The sequence below is a fragment of the Enhydra lutris genome, unplaced genomic scaffold (genome assembly GCF_002288905.1).
Source record: "Enhydra lutris kenyoni isolate GAN:26980312 unplaced genomic scaffold, ASM228890v2 scaffoldscaffold55, whole genome shotgun sequence".
Lineage (NCBI taxonomy): Eukaryota > Metazoa > Chordata > Mammalia > Carnivora > Mustelidae > Enhydra > Enhydra lutris.
The window spans coordinates 8586261-8614232 of NW_019154139.1; the positions used below are offsets into that span (position 1 = coordinate 8586261).

The window sequence follows — 27972 nt, forward strand, 5'->3', positions numbered from 1 at the left end:
TGAACTTTACCTCAGATAACAATGCAAAGGCGTAAATATTTTAAGTATTTACTTTATAGAAAAACAGCAATACACACAAAAATAAGGATAAAGGGTCAGAGGAAATGGTGAGAAGTGAAGTTTTGGGATACTTCAGGATTTCTGAGCAAGGAAGGTCACCTTATTTGGATGAGGAGCTTGTTGTAGATAAGGGGAATAGTTATCAAAAGGCTAGTGGCTGGAATTACCTAGGAAGAGCTAGGTATAGCTCTCCAACCATGCTGAGTACGTGGTTTAGAGCTATGCTGTCCAACATGGTAGCCATTAGCAGCCAGTGGCTACTAAGCACTTGAAAAGCAGTTAGTCTGAATTGAGATGAAGTGAAAAATACACTCCAAATTTCAAAGACCTAACATAAAAAAAATTGTAAAATATCTCTGTCATTTTTTCTACTGATTAACATTTACATAAAATAATTTGGATATACTGAAGTAAATAAGATTTTATGAAAATCTACTTCACCCTACTTTTTAACTGTGGCTACTAGAATATTTATGACTACGTATGCGGCTCGCGTTTGTGGCTCGCATTCGTCACTGGACAGTGCTAGTCCAGAGCGCCTGGAATAACAACTGAGGAGCTGAAGCCCTGTAGGCAATGAAACACCACTGAAGGTTTTCAACTCTAAGTGCCTGTGGTCGATTTGGGGAGGGGGCAGGACACGTAAACAAGCGCCGTTTCAGGAAGATCAGTGTGGGGGTGATCTGGAGGGTCAAGACACTGGAGGCAGTTGTCAATGTCAAAAGGCTGGCCAATGTCAAAGGGTAAGCAGGCTCAGCTGTAAAGCAGATAAGGTATTTAGAAGCCACAGGCTAGGTGAAGAGAGGAAGAAGAAATCAAGAGCAGGGGTTGGTGAGCGGGGTTGGTGACCAGCTATAGGCACTGGTCCCAGCCCGTGCTTGGACAACCAAGGTGCACCGCTCAGCGGACTCAGCAAGCTCAGCCCGTCTGGGTTAGATCTAGGACACCTCAGAGGGCTCCCAGGCAGGGGTACACTTCAGAAGGAGAAAAGGCTCGGTGCCATCTTCAGCAATTTCAGCTTTCTGTGTGGCAACACTCCCGACAGTGACATCAAGTCCCAGAGAAAGTAGGAGGTAGAAGGCAAGGCTACCAGGAACTACAAGAAAGCAATACATTACAAAAACAAAATCCAGACTCATAACACAGCCAACAAATGTTTACTGGCAGTTTATTGTACGCCTGATACTTGGCTCGGCTCTGGAGACATGGGAAACAAAACAGACATGGTCCTGAATCACAATCGTGGTGAGAGCTAAGAAAAAGGAACAGGAGCTTCTCAAAGACTTGACCGAGGCTGGATGGAGTGGGGGAAGGTCATAAATGAAAGTGTCTCTGAAGAAGTGACAATTTAATCTGAACCCTGAAGTCAGGTGGGTGAAGATTAAGGAGGAGGTGGGGGAGGAACAGTCCAAGCCAGGAGAGTGGTATGTTGCAAAAACCTTAAACCTGCAAAAGGCTTGGGTAATTCAATGAATTGAAAGAAAGACCAAGTAATTGGGATATCCAAAAGGGGGAGGGGGGGGGCCATAAAAGAGATGAGAGAAGGTTGGAGAGGGAGGCAGAGGCCAGATCTTACCGAGCCTCAAAGGATGAAAAATAAAATCCCAAACAGGCCTCAGTGCAACTGGAAGCCACAAGGGCTTCTGACCAGAGAAGTGGTCCAAACCTGATGGTGTTCTAAGGACTCCAATTACCTACGCTCCGCTCAGACTACTGAATGGGAGCCAGCTTGGCAGCAAAGGGGGTAGGAGCCAATATTTGTAGCTAAGTAGCAGGATTCCGGGTCTGGGATAAGAGAGTTTATTATACGGCCCTCCAAGTGTTCCAGGGTTCCAAGCAGGGAGGCGGATGGCATCACCAAAAAGTACAGAAAAATCTGATGGAAGAACTGGTTTAGGAGGCAAAGTTAAACAAATCTTTAAACATACTGAGTAGGAAGGCACAGTGCATTCCAGCAGGTAAATACTGATGTTGATTTTGGAGTACAGAAGAGAGATCAGGCATGGATATGGAGGTTAGCAGATACAAACGTGATAGATAGTTTTAAGTCCCCAAAGTAAATAACATTTTTCAGGAGTAGACAGAGAAAAATAAAAGAATGAAAAACAACAAAAGGAGCCTAAGTCTGTTCGTTTATCTCCAGTATAGAAGTCAGGAGGAAGGGGAATCAAAAGGAATATAGTATGAGGACGTTTTTTGGGGGAATGATAGAACCACTCTGTATCCTGACTGTAGTGGTGGTTACATGAACCTATACACGTGTTCACATTCATACAACTGTACACATATTAAAAGCTAATGTGACTGTTATTTTTTAAAGGGGGAGGGGTAGTCAAAAGGACTGACTGCTGCAGGGAGACATAACAGGATAAATCCAAGAAAGATGCTCTGGGACTTTAACCATTAGGTAACTGGCAACCTTGGAAAAAAGCCTCACTAAGGCTGGGAGCCAGGCTGGAAAGGTTCAAAGCATAACTCGAGCAGTGAAGGAAAGCACTCAGTACAGCCTCCTCTTTTAGAACTCCAGAGGTGAAAGGAAAAACAGAACGGCACATAGCTCAAACAGATAAGGAGAACTGGGAGATTTAGCAAACTGGCAGAGCCAACCTTCCACACCACAAGTGGCTCCATTCCAGTGTTTTTCTAGAATACGCATTTTGCACATGAACTATTCACTTTCTTATTGTCCCATTAAACTAAAACTGTTAAACCCGAAGTCATTACATTTTTGACTGTGCTCCTTAGTCCGCTAACATTTACTGTGTTCCTACTATGTGCCAAGCACTGTCCTAGATACAAAAGTGAGCAATGCCTTGTCCCTAGATGAGCACACGGCATTTATCACAGTAACAAGGTCCTGGGGGTAGAGATTTGCACAAAGCGCTCCGAAAGCCTTGCCCTTCTGAATTGAATGCATTTGTATTTATAAGAATGAAAGAGGGAAGAAATGAAAACAAAGCTGGGATGTAATTTTGTAAAAATGTTCTTAATTTCTAAAAACTAAGAATGAATTTAATTTAATACTGACGTCTTAAGTTAGGCATGGGCAGCCTCACCATCAGTGGCACTTCTCATTTCTTTTCCTACTTTTCAGCGTCCTTTCTGCCTTTCTTCCTCAGGATAAATTAGGAGGCAAAATGGAATAAGTGCAGGCTTTGAAACCAGACAGACGTGAAACTAACTAAACCTATCCCTTCAAGTTCCTAGCAGTGCAGCTCTTGAATGGTGTTTTTCCCGGCCACAAAACAGTGATGACATCTACATGACAGACTTGAGGTAAGGATTAGGAAAAAAAAAAAAAATACAGAGGCTGGTATATTAGAAAGCAGTGAATGTTGATTAATATTTTTACCATCATTTGAACAAATAGTATTGTTCAGACTTAAAACATTTTTAAGTGCTTCTATTTGAATGAAGAAGAAAAAATTTTTTTCAAGGGCACGGCAATGTATATGGTACTTTAGAAAAGCAGCCTGGTAATTTCTTCTTCTTAAGTCCTATCAGAAACTATTCTGCTCAAATAATGATGTTTGGGACAAGCACCTACAAACAGCCAGGAACCAAGAAAATATAAAGGCAGCTGTTATCAACATTGCTGTGTCCAAGTGGGACAAGCCAGTCGCTTTGTGTTCTAAATCCCTTAGTGTAGGTACCTACTCCATTCATATCCCTCCCACTACCTACCTACAGCCATACAGCAAGCTGCAGGGGTGCTAAAAGTTCTGCTTTTAAAGAGGCATTTACACAACACTACCAAAACAATAAATATAGTTTCAAAGCAGGAATCACTGAGGCCTCTCCAAATCAACAGGAAGCTATCCTCCACTGAAATTCCCCACAACTATGAAGGAAATAGCCGCTATTCTTAAACCTTCACAAGATGCTAAGATACAAGATGTTTATACACCTTATTTCTGTACGCTTAACTCCTGGGAGTGGCGGGGCGAGGGGTAGGAAGGCAACCCATAACGTTTTATTCACTATGGAGAAATATCTCTGGCCAATTCTGTCTTGCATAATTTTGCTTATATTGTAATACAAATGACCACCTTGAAATTCGTCTTATTCCTCGCACAATTTCTAGCATAGATGCTGAAGACTAATAAAACAGCCGAGAGATACATGAGAAAGCAAGGAACCTTAAAAGACAGAGACCAGTACACTGTCCCTAAAGAATTGAGGATGGGCTGGTCCTTACTTAAGACACCTAACAAGAAGCTACAGTTACTGGGTGTCCTCAGCCACTTTAGGGTACCTGGCCCCCCGCTGGCTAACACGCTAGTTTGAAGCTAAGGGTAGCCAGCTCAGGAGGACACAGGAAACATCCCTCGTGCCGTCTGGTCCCATTTCCTCGTGGCCAGCCTGAATTGCCTCTCGAAGGTGGCCACGCCGCAGGGCTCTAAGGTGAGGGGTGCGCCACCCCTCCTCCCACACCCCCGGCCCGGATTAAGCAGGGGAACGCGTTCGCGCTGTCATGCAGCTCCCGCGCCGGCAGGGACCGGGAGGCTCGGAGGCCTGACGCCTCCCTCTGCACCACCCGCCCCGCCAGGCAGGGGGCCCGACGCGCCCCCGCCGGGACCCCAGCTCTCCGCCGCGACAGGGAGCGCCTCGCCGCCCCGGAGGCCCCCGAGCGACGGGAAGCGAACCCGACTCAACCAGCCCACCCGGAAGCCCTCCCCCAGCTCACACCTGCTGGCGCGTGACGCCCGGAGCCGCGCGTGCCCGCCCGCCTGCCCCGGCCCTGCCATTCCGGGCGCCCCTTCTCTGCGCGCGGGACGTGGCCCGCGTCCCTCCCCGCCCCGGGGTCAAACCCACCACACGCCCGCCCCCACGGAGCGGGAGCTCAACGCCCCCGCCCCCGCCGGGGCCCGCGCGCGCTCCCGCCGCCCCCCCACCCAGGCCCTGTCCCCGTCGCGCGCGCTCACTCGCGAGGACACGCACACGCTGCGCCTCAGCTTGACAGGCCGGCCCGCGCCGCGCGCTCCCGCGGCTGTCCTCGCCCACCCGGCCGCCCAGCTCTGACTGGGCGGTGCGCGGGGGAGGGGAAGGGCGGCAGTGGCCGTCGGTCCTCACTCACCGCCGAGCTGCGCCGGCTCCCAGTGCGCGGCGTTCCGCTGTGAGGCGATGTGCTGCGATGCGCGCGGTCCCCGCTTCTCCGCAAGCAATGGAGGCGACGTAGTAGGGGGACTGAAGGGGCGCGGGGGGTCACTCCCTCCCGCTTCACCTCCCAGAAACACGGGGACCCCAGAAACTAAAAACAAAATAAACAAACTTTCCCCTCCGCCTCCCTCCCCCAAAACCACAACACAAACACTCGGGAGCCCGCCCAGAGCCCCACTCCATTGGCCGTAGGGAGGATGCTTCCGGCTCTCACTGGCTGACTTTTGTGCCCATCAAGCTGCGGTTCCGCCCCTCCAATTCCTCGCCGCTGCCGTCGCCCCTCATTGGTCAAGCGCTTCCCGTTTGACGAGCTAGGATTGGCTGAGCTGCCTGCGCCAATCATTCGGGGACACACCCCCTCAGCATCCCAGAGGCCGCTTCCTTGGTCGCGGACGCGGAGAGGCGAAGGGGAAACTAGAGCATGATGGCGGCGGAGCTCACTTGGCGCAACCATCATCTTTTTTCTTTTTTTAGCTCATTGGTGCCTCGCCCTCGCGCTGTTTCCCCTGAGCTCCTCTCTCCATCCAGTATTGCCTAATAACGGAATCTATACGCGCCGGCTTCTTGATTTATCCCCTTCGAAGTGCTGAGTGTGGGCTGGCTGTGCGTCATTGGACTGTCAGAATGTCACTCTCTAGTCAAATCTTCAAGCTATTGGTGGGGCAGTCAGAAAACCCGTCCAACAACAAGGACTAGTGCCATTGGTTTGACTCCACAGAGTTCTTTCCTGGTACCTTATTGGGTAAATAGGCGCGTCCGTCAGATCTGGATTCTCTGTGCTATGGTTAATTGTTTGTTGAGAGTTTGGATGACTCTGGTCGTTTGGCCCGTAGTTGACGATAATAATGACTGTCGTTTATTTTGTGCCTGCTTTGTGCCAACTACTGTTCTGGGGTTTTTACAGGGATTTTCTGGCTAAATCTGTGAGTTTTACATTCTCTGAATTTTGCAGATAGAAACGAAGGCTCTAAAGAGATGTAGGACACCTTCCCAAGGTCACCCAGATAGAACGTAATTGGTGAACCCGGCGTTGGTCCTAGGACCGTCTGACTGCAGAGCCTTCGCTCTTTTAATTGGTGCCTCTTCCTTCGGAATCTTACCTGACAGCCAACGCAGCATCTTCAAAATGTGTTTATTCTGAATGCAAGTTCCCCCCATCAGTTTCTGTAGGTGACATTGTGGGAGACTAAAGCTATGGAGTGTTTGTCATTGCCGCCACCGCATTCTCCTCTACGGCACCCGTTCCTCTCCACCCTAAAGTAAACCATCTTGGTGTTTCCTGACCAGAAGCCCATCTACTTCTGTGTTTATTTTCTCAGCTTTATAAATGAACATTTCTACCATCCTTGTGTGCCAAGCCTACCTCCTCAACCCTCACTCATCTATCTCCAGCTCACTCTTTGGAGAGAGACCTCAGAAAGAGTCTAAAGAGAGATAAGGAGTAAATTGCTTTAGAAATAAATAATTTATTACATGCAAATGGAACAGCCCTTCAGCTCCTGGGAAGCTTCCAGAGTGGCCCCTGATGCTGTGCGAGATGTGTGCTCCTGGCTCCTGGCCACTAGATTCTTTCTCTGTGGCAGCTTTCAGGGAAGTGAATCCAACATTCCAGCCAGGGGAGGGCAGGATGCTTAGGACCCACTGCCAAAGAGCCAGCCCCAGCCTCTGGGACTGAAATGATCTCCAGGAGCACAGCCCTGGACTCCAGCCTGCATTCCGTCTTGGGTAATTAACATTTTACCATCCCAAATCCCCATCCCCTGTAGCTTCAGTGGGATCACCGCCCTTGTTTCACTTCCTGATCCAAGCTGTTGTGTAACCTTGTTGGCACTGCTTTAGTAATAAAACAACCACTGTAACACTGTAATGCTCAACACTTAACAGATTTTCAGCAGAGGAAGACAAGGCATTTCACAAACATCAATTAAGATTAAGTGGCAGGTAATTCCTGGCAACTGCCACAGCAGGACAGAAGAAAGATCATGAGTCAAATTCTAATAAAGGTCCTAAGAACCTGAATCCTTATAAGAACATGCACATACCCCATCCTAGCATTCCACTATGGGGATTCTGAATCAGAAGACACAATGAATGAGAAATGTTCAGAGTTCAAAACCTTTCTTATCTTTATTTTGGTTCTTTGTAACTCTTTTCACCCATAAACCAGTGCTTGGTTTTACAGTTAATTGTCAAACACATCTGTCTGCCCCCACTTAGTTGTAAGTTCCTTGAAAACAAATGGTTTCTTTTTCATCTTTATATCCCTTAAATTGTTCTGATTATAAAAGGTCCCCAAACAAATAATTACTCAATAAATGTTTATTGAGTCTGTCAGCACTTTCCTAAGGTACAAGGGCTATACAGTTGAATAAAACACCTCTGCCTTCAGGGAACCTTCAAGCCTAGTGGGGGTGGCCAAAAGATAAAAATCATCACAGTGCAGGTGGCTTGGAAGGACACGGGAGGAACATAAGACTCAAGGTTGGCAGGACAGGGATGGCTTCCCAGAAGAAGTGACATCTACAAGGAGAACTAAAGGATGAAATGTGGTTAGCTGACCAAGGGACTGATGATGTATGGTGACCTGCAATGTTTTCTCTCTGTGCGCAGGGAGCAAGAGGGGATTATCCAGGAATGGCCAAAGCCAGTTCTTCCCATAATCTTTTTAAAAAATATATTTTAAAAATATTTTAATTATTTATCTGGCAGACAGAGATCACAAGTAGGCAGAGAGGCAGGCAGAGAGAAAAGGGGAAGCATGCTCCCTGCTGAGCAGAGAGCCTGATGCGGGGCTCAATCCCAGGACCCTCAGATCATGACCTGAGCTGAAGGCTCAACCCACTGAGCCACCCAGGTGCCCCAGTTCTTCCTATAATCTTGTTCGTGAGGGCCTTCAGCTATCCATCTGCTCTGCCTCATTGTACTTTCCCTCCCCAGGAGAAAGCAGGAAGCTGCAACCCCTGTCGCGTTTGCCCACCTGAGAACAGGAAAATAATTTCCAAATAAGATTGCAGTTTTTCCAACAATAAAAGTAACACTGAGTAAAGATTTCAGACAGTACAGAAAGCTTTAAAGTGGAGAGTAAAAGCTCTCTCAAATCCTTACTAGCACCAACTCCTATTAAAGAGAGTATCTAACCCAGACTTCTCATGGATAGACCCACATGTAGATTTTTTTCTTCCCACAAATAGTGGGGTGTGGCTTAACGTGTGTACTCTGGGAGCTCTCCTTGCTCAGAACTGCAGCTTTGGGTGAAACCTGTTCTCACTTTCTATACTTATGGCAAGGAGGCCAATAAATCAACTGTTTATTGTGGAGGCTGATGGCTTCAAATTCCTGTTGCTGGAAATGACAAATTACCACCTGTTACAGGAGTTTGGGGCTTGCTCAGGCTAGTGTAAAGTCAATGAGTTGAGGGGGCTGGGGAGCCTGCTGTGCCCAACCTTTGGGTTTGGGCTTATGGGTTTGCTTTGGTGGTTGTGGAGTCAGTCCTTGCCCTGAAAAGGCAGCCCAGGTCAGAGAATAACATGCCAGGATGCTCTCCTATGCTGTCTTTCTCATTTCTTCTCTGCACACTACTTGGGGAAAATATTTTTTGTTTGTTTGTTCTAACTCACCCAGCTTTGAGAGTAAAAAAAAACTTGTCAAGCCCTGCACAGTTGTATTTAGGCCAAGTGCAGTATGTTCTTGGAGTGCCTTACTATTCTTAGAGCTCTATATGTAGGGTTCTATACAGTTGGCTTTTTGCTGGAAGGGAAGGCAGATTTGATGAGTGATAGCTGCTTTGGATGGCTACCAAAAATGCTCTAAGCCATTCCAAGCAACAGGCCTTCCTTTCTTCCCTTGAGAGATTGCTCTGTGATCCCTGAACACATTGCATTGGCCTGGACAAAATCCAATGCAGCGGGAATTTCTGTGAACGATTCTGCAATGACCCACAAGCTCAGGGTGACATAGCCCGCTGGATCTGCTCCAACTCTGATTTCTGTGGCACAGAAGAACTCCGTCCACCCTTCACACTGGCCTCTCATTGCTATGAGACATTGGAAGTGTTTGTAAAGCGTTCTCCAATTCTCCATTCGTATAACCATGGGAAGATCCCTGAAGGAACCTAATCCAAAGGACAAGAAGCCTGCTGACAGCTGATACTGCTTACTGGGGCAGTGGGTATGGCCAGAGCCAAGGCCAAGAGCAGTAGGGGAGGGGAACTTTCTAGAGGGTGCTGATTATAGAGGACGTGCTTAGAAGCATTTATTACATGTCTGGTAGCATTTATTGTAGAATAAAGCTCTTGTGAAAGACGCTATGCTACTTCTAGATCATCTCTGTTCTTATGACCACATTTCCAGAGAAACTTCTTGTGAAGCAGCCAACCCTGGGCTCCTCCTGTTTGCTGGCCAATGCTAGACCCACAGGAGGCTCACAAGGGAACCAGAGGTGGCTGTTAATAATAGCTACCCTTTCATGAACACTTGTTTGCTGTGTATCAGACACCTCATTGAGGGCTTTACCCAGATCGCAGCAGCTAATCTGCACAACCTTGGTTATCCCCATTTTCCAGATAGGGAAACTGAGGCACTGAGGGCTGACGAATTTGCTCCAGGTCCTCGAAGATAATAACCTCGCAGCTGAACCCGGACATTCTGACTCCAATGAGTAAGCTCTCTTCTTCGATGCTGCATTGCCCCAGACATCTACTTTGAGAATGCCACTGTGCAGCTGGGGAGACAACAGGCTTCCAGAGGAGCAGTTGCCCTCATAGCCGTCAGTAGCTCAACTCCATGTTCCTTTCTCCTACAAACTCAGAGAAAGAGGTGTGCCTCTTCCTGGCTAACTTAGTGCCTCCAGTGGTCCTTCCTCTGCATCCCAGTTGGGAACTGGCTCTCCTTCCACCCCCTTCAAAGCAGCCTCCTTTCTTCCTGCCCTTTCTCCCTGTGCTTCTTTTTCTCAGCCTCTTAAATACTGACCTGAGGCCATCTCCACTGGTGCCCCTCCTTTAAACCTGGTCCGCACTCTTCTGACACTCATTTCTCCAAGCTCATCTATGACCTCTTGTGGCCAAGATCCAAGAGCCTGTCTCAGTTCTTGTTTCCATGGCTTCATCACTACGTTTTACTCCGAGAATCTTCTCTTGGCTTCCCAAAATAGCCAGCTTCCCTCCTACCTCTACAACTGTTCATGCTCTTTTTCATACCACCTCTTTCTCTAAGCTCTTTCAAAGGAGTCTGTCTGCTCCTCTCTCCTTATGTTGCCTTCAGGGGACATGGGGTGGGGTGGGGAGTTGGGTCATTGTCCTGCCTTCACCCGGAAGACTGCCATTGTCAGCTCCCTGTCTCCAGGCTTCATTAGGCAGCCCACCCGCTGTTCACCTTGCGCAAGTCACATGCACCGAGTGGCCGTCTCCTCCCTTCTAAAATGAATATATTGAATCAGATTTGCTCTTTTAGACTCTAAAATGAAACCTGAAGTTTTCCAGCACATACCATGCCCAGGCAGGACCAGCTATATAATTTGTGGCCATGCAAAATGAAAGCATGGGGCTCCCTGTTCCGAAATCATTAAGAATTTCAAGAAGGCAACAGCAAAGCACTAAACCTAAAGTGAGACCCTTCACCTTCTGAGTGTGGGGCCCTGTGGGACGATGGAGCCTGGCTGCCCATGAAGCCAGCCCAGCGCCAGGCACTGTTCTCAGGATTTTATACGTATTAGCTTATTCAGTCCTCATAACAACCTTAAAAGGTAGAATCAGATGAGGAAACTAAGGCAAATAGAGGTTAAGTAATCATCCAAGGTCACATTTTTAATTGGTGGAACCGAGAAAAATACCTGTTGCTGTTAAGAGGTTCGCACATCCCTCCACACATCCATCCTTCCTTCTGCACCAAGGTCTACACTTCCTTCACAGCTCAGTTCAAGCCCCCTCTCCTCTCAGGGGCTTCTGGACCAGAGAAGTCAGGCCCACATCTCTACTCCCTCAGAGCCTCTCAGTACCCTGTGTACCCACTTGCCCACTGCTTACTGTCTTGAGGCTCACTGATAACCAATTCTACAAGTCTAGAGAGAAAACTTCTTTAAATCTCTCTCCACAACATTATACCAGCTTATAGTAGCCTGTCTCACCCACCAGACTGGGAGGCCTTGAGGGCAAATACTATATCTGAATCTTCACTACATCTCTGATGCTTATAATTCTCTTGAAAGAATCCTTTTTAGGCTCTGGACCTTTCCCTGGAATGCCTTGCCTCATTCTTCCCTCTCCCATTCACTCCTCAGATATTGGCTTAGAGATCACCTCCTCCTCCAGGAAGCTCTCCTTGACCTCCACCTGTGGGTTAAGTGCCTTCTCTGGGCTTCTGCACCCCCTGTACCACCCCATCATAATGCTTGCCTCCCATCTTCTCAACAAGGTTATGAACACCTTGAGGGCAGAGACCAGGTCTGTTTTATTACATTGCCTAGGTCACACAAAGTGTTCAGTAAGTTTGTCTGAACAAATGAATTAATAAAAGTAAGTCTTAAATACACATTGGTTAAAACTCCAGGCTCTTTCATGGCTCTCACACAGGGCTGGGCCCCTGATTGATACTTACGGTGAAAACCAACAACTCCAGGATTTCTCTACAAAAGAAGGCTTAGTCGTAGCAGTCTGGTTAGAGCAGCGATCCAGTTGGTTCCTCTTGACGGAATAACGACAAAGTAAATATCCCAGGTTTGACAGTGGGGAGTTGGCATTGGGAGCATGGGAGGCAAGTGTGTGGGGCCAGACCGTGGCAAACAGGGGCTTGCCAGCCCTACCCGGCCCCCGCCTGTTGTTGCATAGCCCACAGGCTAAGAATAATTTTTGTGTTAAATGGTTGGGAAAATTAAAAGAATAATATTTCACGACACATGAAAGTTATATGAAATCCGGAAAGTCTCATTGGCATATAGCCACGCCCCCTCATTTACATAGTGTCTGTGGGTGCTTCCGTCTACCGCAGTAGCAGTAGCGGATACCATTTGCCCTCTGGCCATTTACAGAAATGGTTCACCCACCCTTGGCCTCTGCTGTCTTACTCTTAGCCGGAGGAGGAAAAGCAACGCGTTGCCGACTGGCCACAAGGTGTCAGCATCTCACCACGGTGCTTTTAGATGCGCCCCAAAGGACCCGCAGCCAGGAGTATGGGGCGGCACTGGGCGCCTGGGCCTTGCCGAGGCTTGAACAACTCCTAGTCCCACTAAGGAGCCAGCCTGGGGGTAGCTGTGGAGAGCAACGGAGCATGAAAGCTAGAAGAGGGGCGCCTGGGTGGCTCGGTGGGTTAAGCATCTGCCTTCCGTTCAGGTCATGATCCTGGGGTCCTGGGATGAAGACTCACTTGGGGCTCTCTCCTCAGCAGGAAGTCTGCTTATCCCTCTCCCTTTGACCTCCCCCTCCCCCTCCCCCCACGCATGCCCCTCTCTCACTCTCTTTTTCTCCCTCAAATAAATAAATAAAATCTTAAAAAAAATTTCTAGAAGAAAGTTAGGGAGGGTCTGGAGCCTACTTGAATGGAAAGTCCAGTGGCTTGCTACACAAGCCACTCCAGCAGCCTTTTCTGGATGTGCTGTGGTTTTTTGTTGTTGGTGGTTGTTTTGTTTGTTTGTTTGGGTTTAATTTGTATTTTATTATTGTATTTTATATATGAAGTATTGTACTTTATATATGAAGTGTTTTCCAAACAAACTAAAATTGTCTATTTTACCCAAAACTATCCATGAAGAAAAGTTGTGGGACATTTTCACAACCAGATAAGACTATGGCCCTCTTTCATGCCTGGAACCAACCAGCCCACAGAGCTGAGGTGAGGGGGGTTTGACCGGAGCACATGGGGCCCTGCCAGGCAAAGCGGCCCTCAAATGGCCTCCCTGGCAGGTTTTCTACATCCTTCTTTCAAAACCTCGCCCTTGGAACTTTTTCCGGGTGGACGGGCATTTACCTCCACATGCCCATTCCTCACTGACACTGGCAAGCGTGTATATAGGGAGGGAGCAGGGAGAGTCCAGGAGAGAACGCCCCGAGAGAGAAGTGATAAAGCCCTCGCTCTAACACGCCAACGGAAGCATGGGTGGGTGACTAAGCTACCCCAGACGTTAGCCACTCTGCTGAGCGCTTGACTCCCCACAGCCTCCGGAAAGTGGCCCCAAGATTATCCCCATTTTACACATGAGGAAACAAAAGTTCCAGGTGGGAGGCAACCTGCTGGGTCATTTAGCCGGTATGTGGCCCAGTGGGGACTCCAGCCCCACACTGCCCATCCTGACCACTATCCTCTGGCCACCGTGTGCCTCAGCTAAGGTCAAAGCAAACAGCCTGCCCCAGACCACCCTAAAGACATGAGCTCCACCCAAGGCCTTCCTTGCTCACCATTCAGCCTCAGGCCGAGCTCACAGCAAATATGCGTGGAAGGGACAAATGAATAAAGCCTTCCAAATCCTGCAGTGAAGTGCCTTTCCTGGTCCAATCAGCCAACTTCCAAGACCTTCTGGAAAGAGATGAGCCGTAGAGTCCAAGCTACGCTTGGGAAAGAAGAGTCACCAGACATGGTTCTGGGATCTTAGCAGAGGACGGCGTGTGCTTCTCCCTTGCTCGTGCCCAGAGGGTCATGGCCGTGGTGGGCAGACGGCCTGCTTGTGCTTTTCCCCTCCTGCTTTCCTCCAGATTGCTTACGCTCTTGCTGCGGCAGGTCCTAGCCGGTCTCTTATGACGTGGACTCCTGTTCCTGGGGCTGCTATGTCGTGGCTGCAGACAATGCCTAACTTCTAGCCACTTTACTGGATGAAAACGGGTCTCCAGCCGGCTGTCACTCCGAGAGGCCATGGGCACCACTCCAGATGGGCCCAGATGACTACATTCTAGCCCTTCCTGTGACTTCTTGTGGGGCGGAACACCGACTATTTTCTCACATCAAGGCCCTCACCTCCTCGCCCCATTCATGTGTTAGCAGTTCGAAAGGAAGCAGGCAAAGTCATCCCCAAGCAGCCGGAGAGGCTTGGAGGCCTGGGCCCACCCAGTCTGGAGCCACTGGGAGAGGGAGACGGGCCCCTAGGGACACACGCTGAAAGGAGAAGACCTCCCCGAGGAAAGGATTTGGTCAGGAAGGACTTGGGATAACTCAGTTCTTAGGAAATTAAGTAGCAAAGAGCAGAGTCCTGTTTGGCCTCCATGTACGGTCTCAGAAGTCGGGAACAAGATTGAAAGGGTCACGATCAATTCTGGAGCCTCTGACACCACCCACGTTGACCAGCCTGGCTTGCTCTCTGGATCAGGAGGCTGTCAAGTTTTCACTCACTCAACAAACAGGCGCTAAGTAGATACTGTGGATACCCAGTGACCCAGAGAGATGATGGGCAGAATGGGTACCTACCACCCTCTGGATGGGAACCCCAGACAGAATGGGTACCTCTCAGCCTTCACTCCCGTGTGCACCTGCTGCCTCCCAGCCTTCTCGAAGGCACCCAGCCTCTCCACCTTGGTCTGGCTCATCCTGCTAAGCCCGGGGTGCCTGTTCTGCACCAGACCTTCAGCCACGGGAGCGACAGGGCCTACGATTGGGGTGACAGCCGCCGGGCCCTCCAGGGTGGGTGGGGAGCGACTGTGGCGTGTGGCCAGATGATGAACTGTAGCCAGGGTGCCCGGCGGGGCTCACCTGCTGCTGGGGGGCTTTGCCGATGTTGACTCGTGATGCCCCAGCCAACGGTTCCCACCTGGCCTGACGTGAGTAGCGTGGAAGTTTCTCTGCTCTCAGCCCCAGCTGTCTTTTGGGGGTGAGGACGGTGTTGGGCACACACAGGTCTGTCCAAGGGCGCTTTCCATGTAGGGCTCGACTCGAACTAAAGGAAGGCGAACAGATTGGGAGGAAACATAACAGGGTTCTCTGTGGAGTAAGGCAGATGTGTGCACATAAACACACCTGTTCCAGGGAGCACAAGGTGGTGAAGAGCTGAGCAAGGTAACTAGAACAAGACGGAAGATGCTATTATGTCAGTCACAGAAAGCAAAATCGTTGGCAAATCAGCCACCTCTCTGGGCCAAAGCGTTCTGTCGGAAAGAAAGTTTTCCCAGGGGTGTGCGCATGAGCGTGCCTTAGAGAAGCAGCCTGGGGCTTTGAGGCTGCAGCTAGCGGTTGGGCTGTGGGGACTTCATCCCCTGGGGACACTTGACAACATCTGGAGGTATTTTTGGTTGTCTCGTTGGGAGAGGTGTTGCTGGCATCGAGTGGGTAGAAGCTGGGGCACTGCTAAACATCCTGCAATGTGTGGGACGGCATCTCCTCCAACAATCTGTGGCTCCCACGTCTCACCACCAGCGTGGAAGGCGAGAAGCCCTGTGCCAGAGGAGCAGGGCTCAGACCTGCATTTTACGCAGTGTGGGACCTTGGGAGAGCCACGTACTTCCTCATCTGAGAAATGGGCACAGTAAGACCTGAGCTGCTCGTCACACAACTTCATGAGACTCAATCCCCAACGGTCCGGGAAAGCTTTTTTCACACTGCAAAGGGCTCTTTCCTGAGCTTTTCTTAGTTTGAAAACTGCAGGTGACTAAAGCATCTGGCATGGTCACTGGCATGTAGTAGATGCTCAATAAATTAGAGAAAATCATCACAGTAAAAACAGAAAAGGCCCATTTCGCCTCTCTGTCCTATGTCCTCCCTATCTCAAGGGCCATCTTTTTTTTTTTCTCTTTTTCTTTTTGCCTATCCATTCTATTAAATTCTCTACCAGTAGAGGGTAGTGGTGTTAGCAGAGGCCGCATGGAAAGCACCTTTGAATGATCAGGGATAGGAATCACCATATACCCTGACGATGGAAGACACAAGAGACTGGGAAGTTTTGTCAAATCAAGGGAAGGCCCCAGTCCCATGCAGGAGTCCTGTACTTTCCGCTCACGTGGGGCAAGATCCAGATGGCAGCCGCCCCAGGGTCTCAGCCCTCAGCTTCCTCTGCTCACCGGAGGTCAGCCCACCCAAGGAGCTGTGCAAGTTGTTGGCATTCAGCCTACAGAAGCTGGACCCAGAGTGAGCTACTTGGTGGTGCTGCTGGTGGTGTCAAGAGGGCCATTTCCTCTGTGCTCCTCTGGGAGGCCCTCTGATGTTACCAGCCCTGTGGAAGCTGCCATGTGGGGACCAAGGGCACGATACACCCATTAACTTGCCATCCATCTGAGGATGCCAGATGTACCCTTGAGATCTGATGAGAGAGAGAATGCTTCACGGTGTGTGTGCAAATGCTGGAACAGAGGGCAGATGTAGTAAAGACTGTGAAACCCAGGGGCAGAGCAGAGTGGTCTGGAGCTTGGGCAGAGGCTTGAAGCTTAGTGCTTCAAGATCCTTAGCAATCTTTGCACTACTGTCCTGTCCCAGGCCTCTCAGGGCTGGAGGGGTCAGGCGCCATCTTGTCCAAACCTCTAAAGGGCATGGGGAGACAGGCCAGAGGGGAGGTGCCCTCCCTCGGCAGCCAGAGCTCCTCCCACTACACAGCATTGCTTCCTCGTGGTCTCCCACCCCCTTGTTTCTACGAACAAAGTGGGAACACCCCGTCTTGGCACCTGGGGAAACAGGCAGAAAGGCAGGCCTGGTGCCAGGCTTCAGTGACTTGGCGCTTCTAATCTGGACCCTCCCACATGTTAGGGCTGGGGAGGAACTGGCCCTTCTCTGGGTCAGAAGAGGGGAAGGGGATACAGCAGGCCAGCTTCTCTGGGAGGGAGGGCAGAAGAAGCCTTTGGGGAGAACTCTTAGGAGCTGGTCCCTTCCCTAAGGCCTCCTCCCTTGGCCCCAGAGGGGTCCACTCTCCCCACCAGGGGTGATCTTTTTCCCTGACTGCCATTTGCCCACTTGTGTCTCATACTGTCAAGGTGACGGCCCTGAGCAGAGGGGACACCCTCCACTGTGTGGTTTACAACTTCCCTTTCCTTCCCCTCCAGGACAAGCACGTGCCACAATGCCAGCACTTCCCAGGAAATATTTAATCCTCAGAAAAGCTCAAGGAGGTGGGTCAGGGCCCCCTGCCCTCCCCACCCCCCCACACTTGAAGCTAGCCTCAGGATGAAGAGAGGAGCCCCTGGGAAGCAGGCTCACCCTTCCTTTCCTCCCCCACTGCCAGAGGCCAGGTTCTTCCCCCACAACCCCATCACACCATCCCACCTCCTGGTTCACTTCTAGGGCCCCAGTGACCTCCCCCAACCCCACACATAGGCCCCTCCTCCAGGTGCTGCGGGTGCCTCAGGGTTTTGCAGAAGGAAAGACACAAAGACAAAGTTTGGTTCAGAAGAGGCTGGAAGAGGCCGCCTGGTGTTGCTTCCACTGGGTCATGTGGCCCCTCGGCTCCCTGGTGGCTGTGATCCCCCAGCTGTAGGCTCGCAGAGCCTGCAGTCTGGCAATTTCTGTTGTCCGCTCAAGAAATTTCTCCTCAACTCGTAATCTCAGGAAACAAACTGAGGGTTGCTAGGGGTAGGGAAGGATGGGGGTGGCTGGGTGATGGACATTGGGGAGGGTATGTGTTATGGTGAGTGCTGTGAATTGTATAGGACTGATGGATCACAGACCTGTACCCCTGAAACAAATAATACACTATATGTTAATAAAAAAAATAAAAAAATAAAGAAATCTCTCCTCTGACCCCTCTGGTCACACAAGTGGGGAGGGGCGATGGGTGACTTTAGGCTGCTCTCCTTGGCCTGGTGTTGTGGCAATTACACCAGGCCTCTTTGGGGAGGTGAAATCTTCTAGATCCAGCCTGACTTTTGTCAGGAGGCAAAGGCTGGTTTTCGGCTGAAATGTAACTAGAGAAGGCACAAAAGTCCTGGCTGGTGAAGGGGCCTGATGGCTATCTTGGGAGGAAGCGGGGAGGGAGGTGGGAAAGGACAAAGGCCCTTGTCTGCAGGGCTTAATCTCCCATACCACTCAAACCTCCCACCCTCGGCCAAGCTCTGTCTCCCTGTCCTGGGCTGCCGACCAAGGCACTTTATTAAAGGGAGGGAGCAGCCTCAGGCAAAGGCACAAGAAGCAGCCCCATATGTGTTTGCAGTGGGTGACAGCCAAGGAGGTCCGGACCGCTGGAGTGGAGTCTGCTGAGATGGTGGGAGGGAGGGGAAGGAGACCTCAGTGTGAGGGCTCTCAGAACGGCAGGGTCAGATTCTGCCCCTGGCTGAGGGGAGGCTCGGCCCTCATTTCGTTCCAGGTCTGGTATAGGAGCCTGCGGAAACCGGGCCAGGAAGGCCATAGCAGCCGGAGCCCTAAGCTGTCCTCGCTGCACCTTCTTCCTTGAGTGCCGAGCCTAGGTCAAGACTGGCTCCCTGGCCCAGAGTCCCATCCGTTCTCTTCCTTTATATCCCACCAAACCTCTTGGGGGATCAGGAGCACCAGGAAGCCCAGGGAAGGAGAAGTCGGGGAGCTGGGGTGCCCTGGAGACCCCATCACATTAGGCATGAAGACACGGGCTCACCCCATCTGGGGACCTGCAGGGCAAGGCTGGCCCAGTGGAGGGAGGGGGTCTGGCATAAAGGAGAGCAGACACGAGTCAAGCTTCCACTTCATGTAAACAAGAAGGAGTGTCCCCTGCCTGGCCAGCGACAGTCTTGCAGGGGTGTGCAGTCGTCTTGAGATGCTGCCAACTCTCACGTCTCGGATCGAGGGTCCCTGAGGCCAGGATGGAGGCTGTTGGGCAGGAAGCAAGTGAGAGTCCGGAGTGCAAACTGGTGCAGGGCTTGACCTGAATTCTCCACAGGGCAGGGCCGGGGGGCACCCATAGGTCCTCCCCACCACTGGCCCACAGCTCAGGAAATCACGCAATTTCTGGCCTTGGCGGGACTGGCACTTGTTTTACCTGCAGAGACAACTGACACAGGCAAGGAAGACGTAAGTGAAGTGCTCAGTGGACTCGCCTCTCCCCCCTCTCCTGTGTTCTGCCCCCACCTCAGATTTAGGGGCTGGGCTCACGGTCTCCCCCGCTAGCTGCTGATCTGGGGTCAGTAGGGCCCCCAGGGAAGCAAGAGGAAATGTTCTCCCTGTCTTGTCCTCTCTGCAAGACAGTCACTGTTTGGGGTACCAAGGGATCTGCTGCCTCCTGACCTCAGCAGCATCAGCAGGGAAGGATCCAGAACCCCAATCTACAACTATGATCAATGACTTAAAAAGTCTTTCCAAGAGGTGGCTTCCCAGTAGCCCAGACTGTGTGCAGCTGCCCTCACTGCTTACCAAGCACAACAGATATTCTCAGCTAATCCCCAGGGCAGCGGCTGCACCGTGAGATGGTGCCACCAGCCCTGCTGCACAGCTGAGGGCGGCGGGCCCACCGGCTCCCTGAGCCTGTCAACACCAGCACCAGCCTCGGCTCCTTCCCCAACACAGGGACCCTGGGAAGGGGTCACCTGGGTCAGGAGGCTGATGGCGAGCCAGGCAGTGCGGCTCAGACTACATGCTTTTGGGGGTGGTTTTAAGACAGAGGAGGGAGGGAGCATGCTTCATGGAGGGGAAAGGTTGGGGAGAGAAAGCTGTTCTCCAGGCCAGAGGAGCACGCTTCCCCTCTTCCCAGGCCCCTTCCATCCATTTCCATTCTTTCAAGTGGAGGCCAGTGGCTTCTTTGGCTGGATTTCTGCTCTGGGAGCTGCAGAGAGAAGGGGGCAGGGGGAGCTGAGAGGCAGACACTGACATTTCTGGCCCTCCAGGTGTCAGGTTGCTGGGCCTCCGTCCTCCTGGGCACGGGCTGCCCTTCTCCCAGGTGCCAGCCGCTGCGCTCCTTCCTGCCAGCCCCTCTCCGCACAAGGGTCACCTCCCTGGCGCCCACACCCTTTCCCACATCACTCCAGCTGCCAGTTTAATTATTGCGGCCGCTGCCTCCTCTCCTGGACCACCAGTAAGGGAGACACTGAACAGGCTCCAGTGGAGGCCTCCCTACCCCCCCCAAGCTCTGCTCGCCACCACCCTGTCTGGGCAGACTGAACTCGCTCGGAATACGAGCCCAGCTAGGCCTCCCTGGAGGCCAAGTTTGATGCTTGTGAGGCTTAGAGAAGGTGGGAGGAAGGTGGATGACTGTGCCACTCCCTTCCCCGAGAGCTCCAAGGGTCAAGGAACCTGGGTCGCCTTTGCGGGGGAGGGCGAGGGTGGGGGCGGGCTGCCTCTGACGCAGCTCTGCTGAGGACTGTGCTGTCCCACAGTCCCCTCACAACTACCACGGACACAGCCATCCCCAGTGTCTCTCCTTAGCGGCTTCTTTTATTTGCTTGGCCTCCTGAGCAGATGTGGCGTTCCTCCCGGGAGGCGGCAGCATTCTGGAGTCAGGGAAGCAGATCAATTTCTGCAACCCGAGGCAGGGGAAGGAGTGTGGCTCCAGGGTGGGAAGAGTGGGTCTGCATCCTGAGCCTGCGCTGCGCCCCGGCTCCTATCCCCCTGCCCGGGGAAGTTGGGGGAGGCGGGGGTGAGAGCCCACAGGTTTGCCAGGTTGCGTCCCCCACTCTTTCCATCCGGCCAGGAAAGCCTGCGGAGACTGGACTCAGGATTCATCCCTGTGCCTCCAACGGAGAGATGGTTTGAGGACAAATTCTTTGTGTGCCATCATTCCCTCCGTGCGCACTGACTGTGAGTCTAGCGTGTGTAGGTGTTTGGCAGGACTGAGGAGAATCAGACCTGCTCAGGTTAACAGGGAAGAATACATAAAAATGGCTTTTCTTTTCTTTCTTCTTCTTCTTCTTTTTTTTTTTTTTTTTTTTTTTTTACAAAGTATGGGCAGCCCAGGGAAGATATGAGGAAAGGCCAAACCCCAAAGGGAGCTAACACTGAAGTGAGACCCCGTGTCGTCGGGGAGGTCGCTGGTGGAGGTGCCTGGGGCATCAGGGCAAGGACGCCGATTGGGATGCCAGACTCTGACCATGGGCTCTACAGCCCCAGGGGTTTCAGGACTTCATATTACCCTTTTCTGGAAGATTCTTCCTCTGGATGGCTACACAGTGTTCTCCCTCCCTTCACTCAAGTTGCTGTTCAAATGGCCCTTTGTCCCTTCATCAGACAGGCCTTCCTGATCACCCTTTATCAAAGGGTCATTGCCCGCCCTGCCCTTCTGTTTCCAGCCTGGTATTCACTCTGTAAGAGCAGGGGCTTTGCTTGTTTTGTTTGCTGTTGTACCAGGAACTTAGAACAGTGCCTGGCACAGGGCAAACAGTGCACAGATATTTCTTGAGTGAAATGGGTGCCCAGGCAGTGGTAAGCCACTCACAGGTTCGTACCAATCCTCACAACAGCAGCAGCAGCCATAGGTCTCAACTGGGTGACGTACACGCCCTCACTCACCTGGACGGTGAGGAAAGCCCTGGCGAGGCCCAAGGGAAACCGGAAGGGCAGAGGGATCATGATGTATGACGGTGAGAATAAGGACGCTGTCCTCTTTTCTAGAACTGGGTGGGATCAGTTCCCTCGAAGGATGCTCACTCGACTCCCCTCACCTTGCCTTGCGGTCGGGACCCTGACTGGTAATAGTGCTTGGCTTTAGCAAGTCAGACTCCAAACACCAGCCGGGGCACGACCCGTGATGCGCAGGAGCGACACTGAATTCCGAAACTCTGTCTTGACAAGACAGCTCTTGAGTAGACTTATCCTGGAACTGGAGGCCCACAGGTCCCCTAAGAAGCTCTGAACCCCAGGAGCATTTCCCCAACCTTCCATCCCAGACAGGGGCCCAGATTTCCAAGAGAGATTTGAGAAATCCAGCCCCCAGGGATGACACAGGTGAGCCTGAAGTCCCAAATCCAGGAGCCCAGTGGCCACAGCACTAAGAGACAGACCACATTGTCAGTTAAGATGGCTCCCCCATGCATGAATCAGGGAACCCAGGAAAGTTCTGGAAATGCAATGTCACTGTAGTCACCTCCGAGAACTCTGGGAAGAAAAGTATGGGCCCAGAGGACCTTGGTAGGTCATGACCCAGAGGTACTCTGGGGTGTTAATGGCCACTCTCTTCTTCCTCTCCACTAATGGGATATCAGGGGGAGAATCCATTGGTAAGAAACCTCTAGACCTTCCAAACAGTCTTCAAAGATGTAGGAAAGTAGCACTAACCCTAAGTTCTAGAGATAACCACAGTGCTTTGTGCAGGGTCCTGGGAGGCAAGAGACCATGCTGCCCTATTTCCCTGGACACAGAATCTTGCCTCTCTGCACCTATCTGTGAATGATGTCATCCAGCAGGGTGGTTGTGAGTTCTGTGTGACAGCAACTAGCATGGGTCCACCTGGCACCTGGTCAGGGAATGTCTGTGCCTTTCTTCCTTCCCTTGACCATGGTCAAGAGTGTTGGCCATTTCCCAGTGATCTTCCTGGGGGGACGGGGAGGGGCTCTGGGACATCATCTGGAACTTCCTTCCCTCAGCCTGGCAGCCCCATGACGGCAGGCCCTTATCCGAGAGTCATCATAATCCACGGCTCTGGGACCCCATACATGGGAAACACTCGGCACACTTGTTTAAAAGGCAGATTCCTGAACCCAGCCCAACGGTAGAGACTCCTCACTGAGTTTTAACAAGGCTTTCCAGTGAATGCTGCTCCCTGAGATTGGGATCTCTGTGCCAGAGGACCCTCTTAGCTCCTGTCAGGCTTGGGAAGTCTGTAAGTGCACCCACCGCAGATACAAGGTCCCAGTTGAGAGAAAAACCAGAAGGGAAAGGAGCTCAGCTTCCACCAGTAGAGGGTGCAGTGAGCCTTCAAACCACCAGGGGACCACCCCCCACCTCCCCACCAACCCTGACAAGACACCCACCTCCCATCCCCAGCTAAAGGAAGGGATTTCCGAAGGTCCTCCAAAGGGCCACACTTGGACCAGCAAACATTTGCATGCTGCTTGACAACTATATACTTCTTATCGAGCAATTTCACAGGCTGCCAGCACTTAGCTTTTCTATTTTTCTCTTCCACCCACCCTATCCATCAGCCCAGGCTCTCCCTTGACAAGAGGGGGGCAGGGAGAGAGAGGACAGAGTCAGAATCAGGAGCTCAAAGGGACCTCAGAAACCCTCCCTAGCTCAGCTCCTCCTCTTCTCGAACAGGAAACAGCCTTGGGAGCAGGAAGGATGGGTCCAGGGTACGGGGAGCAAAGTGCTGGGGGGTGAGGTCCCACATGATGTCTGTTCTGATGATGTTCTGAATGTTCCCTGTAAGAAAAGGATCTTTTCCCTAGATGAGGGCCCTAAGCTAGTAGTTAAAGTGATTTCCTCCCAGATGACAGTTCCAAGAGTACTGGAACTGCTAGTTCCAACCTTGGGGGCCCCATGTAGTCAGGAATGTGACCCTCTGTCTGTCACACAGAGTCGTGGCGACTTAGCTTCTGCCTGAGATGAGACACCAGGACAGCCCAGCTGCTGTCATACGTTTGGGAAGCTGGAGGCCGAGAGAAGGGCTTGTAGGGAGAGGGGTCCTGCTTCTTGTCCCTTCCCTTGGAGGGAAGCAAGCGGCAGGGAGAAGAAAGGGCTCATTAGCAGCCTGACTATGAGGCCCTGGGGAACGGGAGGCCCAGCCCTAAGGCCACTCTGTGTTTCTTCTAAAGGTTGGGGAAGGAATAGGGTGATCCCGCTGGGTCTCCCGGGGACTTCCTTACTTTACGTGCTGGGGCATCAGGCACTCGGAAGAGGAGCATCCCTGGGGTGCAGCCCCACGTGCTTGGCTGGCTCCAAAGACATGCGGAGGGCGGAGGCAGGGGTGGTGACCAGCCGTGTCCTCCAAGCAGGGAACTGGCTGCTGAGAGACTTCCGGGAAGGTGGTAGGAAGGGACAAGACAATGGGCCTTTCGTTTCTATGGAAACACTTCAGGGTGAGGGGCTGAAGGGAGCGAGAGCTCCCACTTCCTCCACAGTCAGGACTTGGGCAATGGCCCTTTTTGTGGTCGGGCCCGCCCCTCCCTCACCCTGCCCTGCCAGGTGTTCACCATGGCAACCCTTCCTCCCAGCAAGAGGGGTAAGTGGCAGAGCACCAGGTGCTGGGGGAGCCAGGGAGCCCTGTGGGAACTCGACTGGGGGCCACCACCCCTCCCTGAGAGGTCACGGGTTAGAGTCCCAACCCCACCACCACTTCCTGTGTCCTGAGACCACCAAGTGCACCTCTCTGAGCTCCTACCAGCCACCTCTGTGGTGGTGGTGAGGAAAAAGTGAGAGAGAAAGCATCTCGTGAAGGGCCTGGCACATGGAAGTGCCCAAGAGACGCTTCCCGGCCCAATGGAGGTATGGCCCTGGCACCCCTGTGTCCCAGATTCAGAGACTCCCAGGCCTGTCCTAACCTGGACAAGCACAGGCGGAGCGCGCCAGTTTCCGGGGCCGGCTGGGCAGGCAGCGCAGGGGAAGGTGGTTGTGACCCTTGCTATCGAGCCATTATCAGGTCAAAGCTAGGGCTGTGGGGGTCAATGGAGATCTGGAAGCACTCAGATACCCCAGCAGCACCTGCCTGGCCGGGGGAGGCCGGTCGAACCAGGGCTGAGCCTCACAGCCACGAGAGAAATCCCTGCACGGAGACTCCTTCCACTCGGAGGTCCTACCATGAGGAAAGGCCCCGGAAGCAGCCCCGGCTGTCACCACCCGCCTTCAGAAATGACTGCTCCGGAGAAAGAGACAGAGGCCCAGACCTCTAGGGAGTCCCAGAGAGACAGCCAGAAAGATGCCACCACCAGGAACACGCTCTCCCGAAAGTAAGCAGCAGGGCAAACACCACTTATCAAATAAACACAGGGAAGAAGCAAGTCACGCTATTTACAACAGAAATGAGGAAAGTGGGTCAGGGCGTGGGTGGGGTTCAGGTGAGGGTGGGGTATGTTTGAGCCAGGTGGACTGTGATGACAGGTGATGTGGCAAGGAACAGGTTTTCTAGAACGAGCCCTCGACTCAGAGGCAGAGGTCAAGCCTGGGTCAGGCCACTCAGCTGCTCTGTGTCTGTTTCTTTACTGACAAAGGAGAAAGTTTCCAGGCCTCTGGTGGCAGGAACCAGAGCTCTCAGATGACTCCATGTCCAGCACTGTTCTGAGCACCTTATAGCCTCAGAACAGCTGAGCAAGGCAGGTACCCTTCTCCTCTTTATTTTTAAGATTTATTTATTGCAGAGAGAGAACGAGAGAGAGAGAGCAGGAGAGGGGGAGAGGGAGAGAGAGAGAATCTTAATCAGGTTCCACGCCCAGCAGAGCCCCACTTGGGAGCTCGCTCTCAAGACCCTGAGATCATGATCTGATCTGAGCTCAAATCGAAGAGTCAGACACTTCAGCCAATGGAGCCACCCAGGCGGCCCGTCCTTCTCTCCTCTTAGAGAAGAGGAAGTGAACTTGGACCTGCCGGAGCAGGATGGGAACTGAGGGCCTGTGGATCTCAGGGCTCTGGCTCTCTGCACGCCAGCAGGCAGCCTTTCTGCAGACAGGAGGCAGTGCTCCGGGATGAGGACAGTCAGCCTGGGGGCACGGGGCCGTGGGTGGAGGGAGGGCTCACCTGAGATGTCAGCACTGGAGCCCTCTTTGGGCCTCTTCGCCGTCACAAACTGCACCTCTGTGAAGGTCTCAGTGGAGAGGGAGCTGCTCACGCCGTTGGGTGCCATGGGACTCTTGGACCGCCGGCTGAAGAGCCTCCTGCTGAAGCGCCTGCTGTCCTCCCTGTTGGCAGCCTCTCCCTTGCCGTTCCGGACCAGCACCTCCGGGGGTCTGGGCTTCAGGTCCACGTGCAGGTGAGAGACCACCCGGCCGCCCTTCCGAGCCAGCTCTCTGGAGGGCATGGGCTCCACGGGGGGGCAGCACCTGCTCCAGCGTGACCAGGTCGTTCAGGAAGCTCTCCAGGCGCCGGGCCGCCTCCCCGCCGCTGCCCGCCTCCTGCTGCTCCTTGGGGTCGCCGCCGGCCTCCCGCTGCTGCCGGACGGCCCAGCGCATCATCTCCCCCGGGGGCTGGCGGCTGCCTGACACCAGGGCGTACTTGGGGTTGATGAGCCTGCGAGCCACGGTGGAGGAGTGGTTAGGGCTCAGCCTCCCGGCACCCTCCGCCAGGTTCAGCTGCTGGTACAAGTTCACCTCCTCAGAGATGGCATACAGCTCCCGGAACAACAGGTCGAAGGGCTCCACGTTCTGCCCTGTGAGGAGGAGGAGAAGGTTCCTGTCCACGTAGGAGGAGCTCCAGGTGAACCTGGGAACGTGGGGACAGAGAAGCATGACACGTAGGCCCAGCCTGAGGCAGCCCCTGGCCATCCCAGCTCCACAGCCCGCTGCCCCCACCCCAACCTCATCTCTCACAGAGGCCGGAGGCCTTGCTGCCTGGTGGAAGGGGCCTCCTGGTCCCACTTCCTCCCTGTTTCTCAGGTCTTGGCCTCAAATTCAGAAAGCAGGCGAGGGCATGAGAAGGCAGGCCTGGATTCCCACCTGGTTTCTACCTTTGGAGGCCTTGAAAAGTGGGGCTCAAGGAGCACACAGCCACAAAAGTGGGGTGAGGCTCACGTGCGACACCAATATTTTAGCTCCGTACATGGCACACACACACACTGGGGATGGGGCTGCTATTACTGTTTCTTTTTTTGTTTTTTTTTTTTTTAAGATTTTATTTATTTAGTTGAGAGAGAAAGTGCACACAAGCTCGGGGGAGGGGCAGAAGGGCAGAAGCAGGCTCCCCGCTGAGCAGAGAGCCTGATGCGGGGCTCCATCCAGGACCCCAGGATCATGACCGGAGCCAAAGGCAGATGCTTAACCCACTGAGCCACCAGGCGCCCCCGCTGTTACTGCTAATACGGCTCTTCTCGGAGTCTTTGGATCACTCAGTGTCTGCAAATCCTGCACTTCAGCCACGTCCGAGGACTGTGGCCACTTACTGATTGTTTCCCGGCCCGGTCTCTCGCCTCACCGGGATATCAGTTTTCTTGGAGGGCAGAGACTGCCGAGATGGACTTTCTCATATTCCTGGTAACTGACTTCCGAACTGGAATTGGGACACATTTCTTTCACACCACTTCCTTACATTTCTTTCTTTTTTTTTTTTTTGGCATATGAAAATTTATTTCTGTCATGTTGTCACCATCAAAACTTAGGAACTTGGCTTTCCTTCTTGCTTTTTTTTTTTTTTTTTTAAGATTTTATTTATTTATTTGACAGACAGAGATCACAAGTAGGCAGAGAGGCAGGCAGAGAGAGAGGTGGAGGCAGGCTTCCTGCGGAGCAGAGAGCCCGATGCCGGGCTCGATCCCAGGACCCTGGGATCATGACCTGAGCCGAAGGCAGAGGCTTCACCCACTGAGCCACCCAGGCGCCCCTCCTTCTCGCTTTTGTATTAGGCGAAAAGAGAGACATCGGCTACTTTGACAACCTTAAACCGAACGCCAGGAACGTCACTGACAGCGTGACCTTTGTGGCCAAATCCAGCAACCAGAACCTCATCATTCTCCTCAGTAAAATTCAAACTACCATCCTTGGGTACAAAGGCTGCGACTTTTTTGCCATTCTTGATCAGCTGGACCCTGACATGTTTCCTGACGGCAGAATGTGGCTGCTGGGCTTCAAACCCTGCTTTTCCGAGCACAATTCCCTTTGCACTGGAAGCGCTTCCAGACGCGTTGGCCCCCAGGGCTGTGCCCAAAGGGACCTTCTCATACCATTTATTGTGCCACCTCTGATCTCGCAGGCCACGGAGCTTCCAGGCAGTACGAAAACTAGGACCATTGCCCATCCTGCTGGCCCCACAGGCCTGAGTGAAAGTGACCACACCCTCCCATTTCTTTCCCAGATCGGGTCCATTCTGCTTCCTGACTGTTCCC

At 52.4% G+C, this 27972-nt stretch overlaps 1 protein-coding gene across 1 annotated transcript in view; it reads right to left on the bottom strand.

Moving 5' to 3' along the window:
* Positions 1-18753: 18753 nt before the first annotated feature.
* Positions 18754-27972, bottom strand: part of LOC111157711 (family with sequence similarity 83 member F) — a 32108-nt gene continuing 22889 nt past the window's right edge. Inside the window, 3 exon segments of the mRNA XM_022519349.1 lie at positions 18754-19059; positions 25677-25971; positions 25973-26357. Of these exon segments, the coding sequence (XP_022375057.1) occupies positions 19010-19059; positions 25677-25971; positions 25973-26357 (730 nt within the window). The 3' untranslated portion in view covers positions 18754-19009.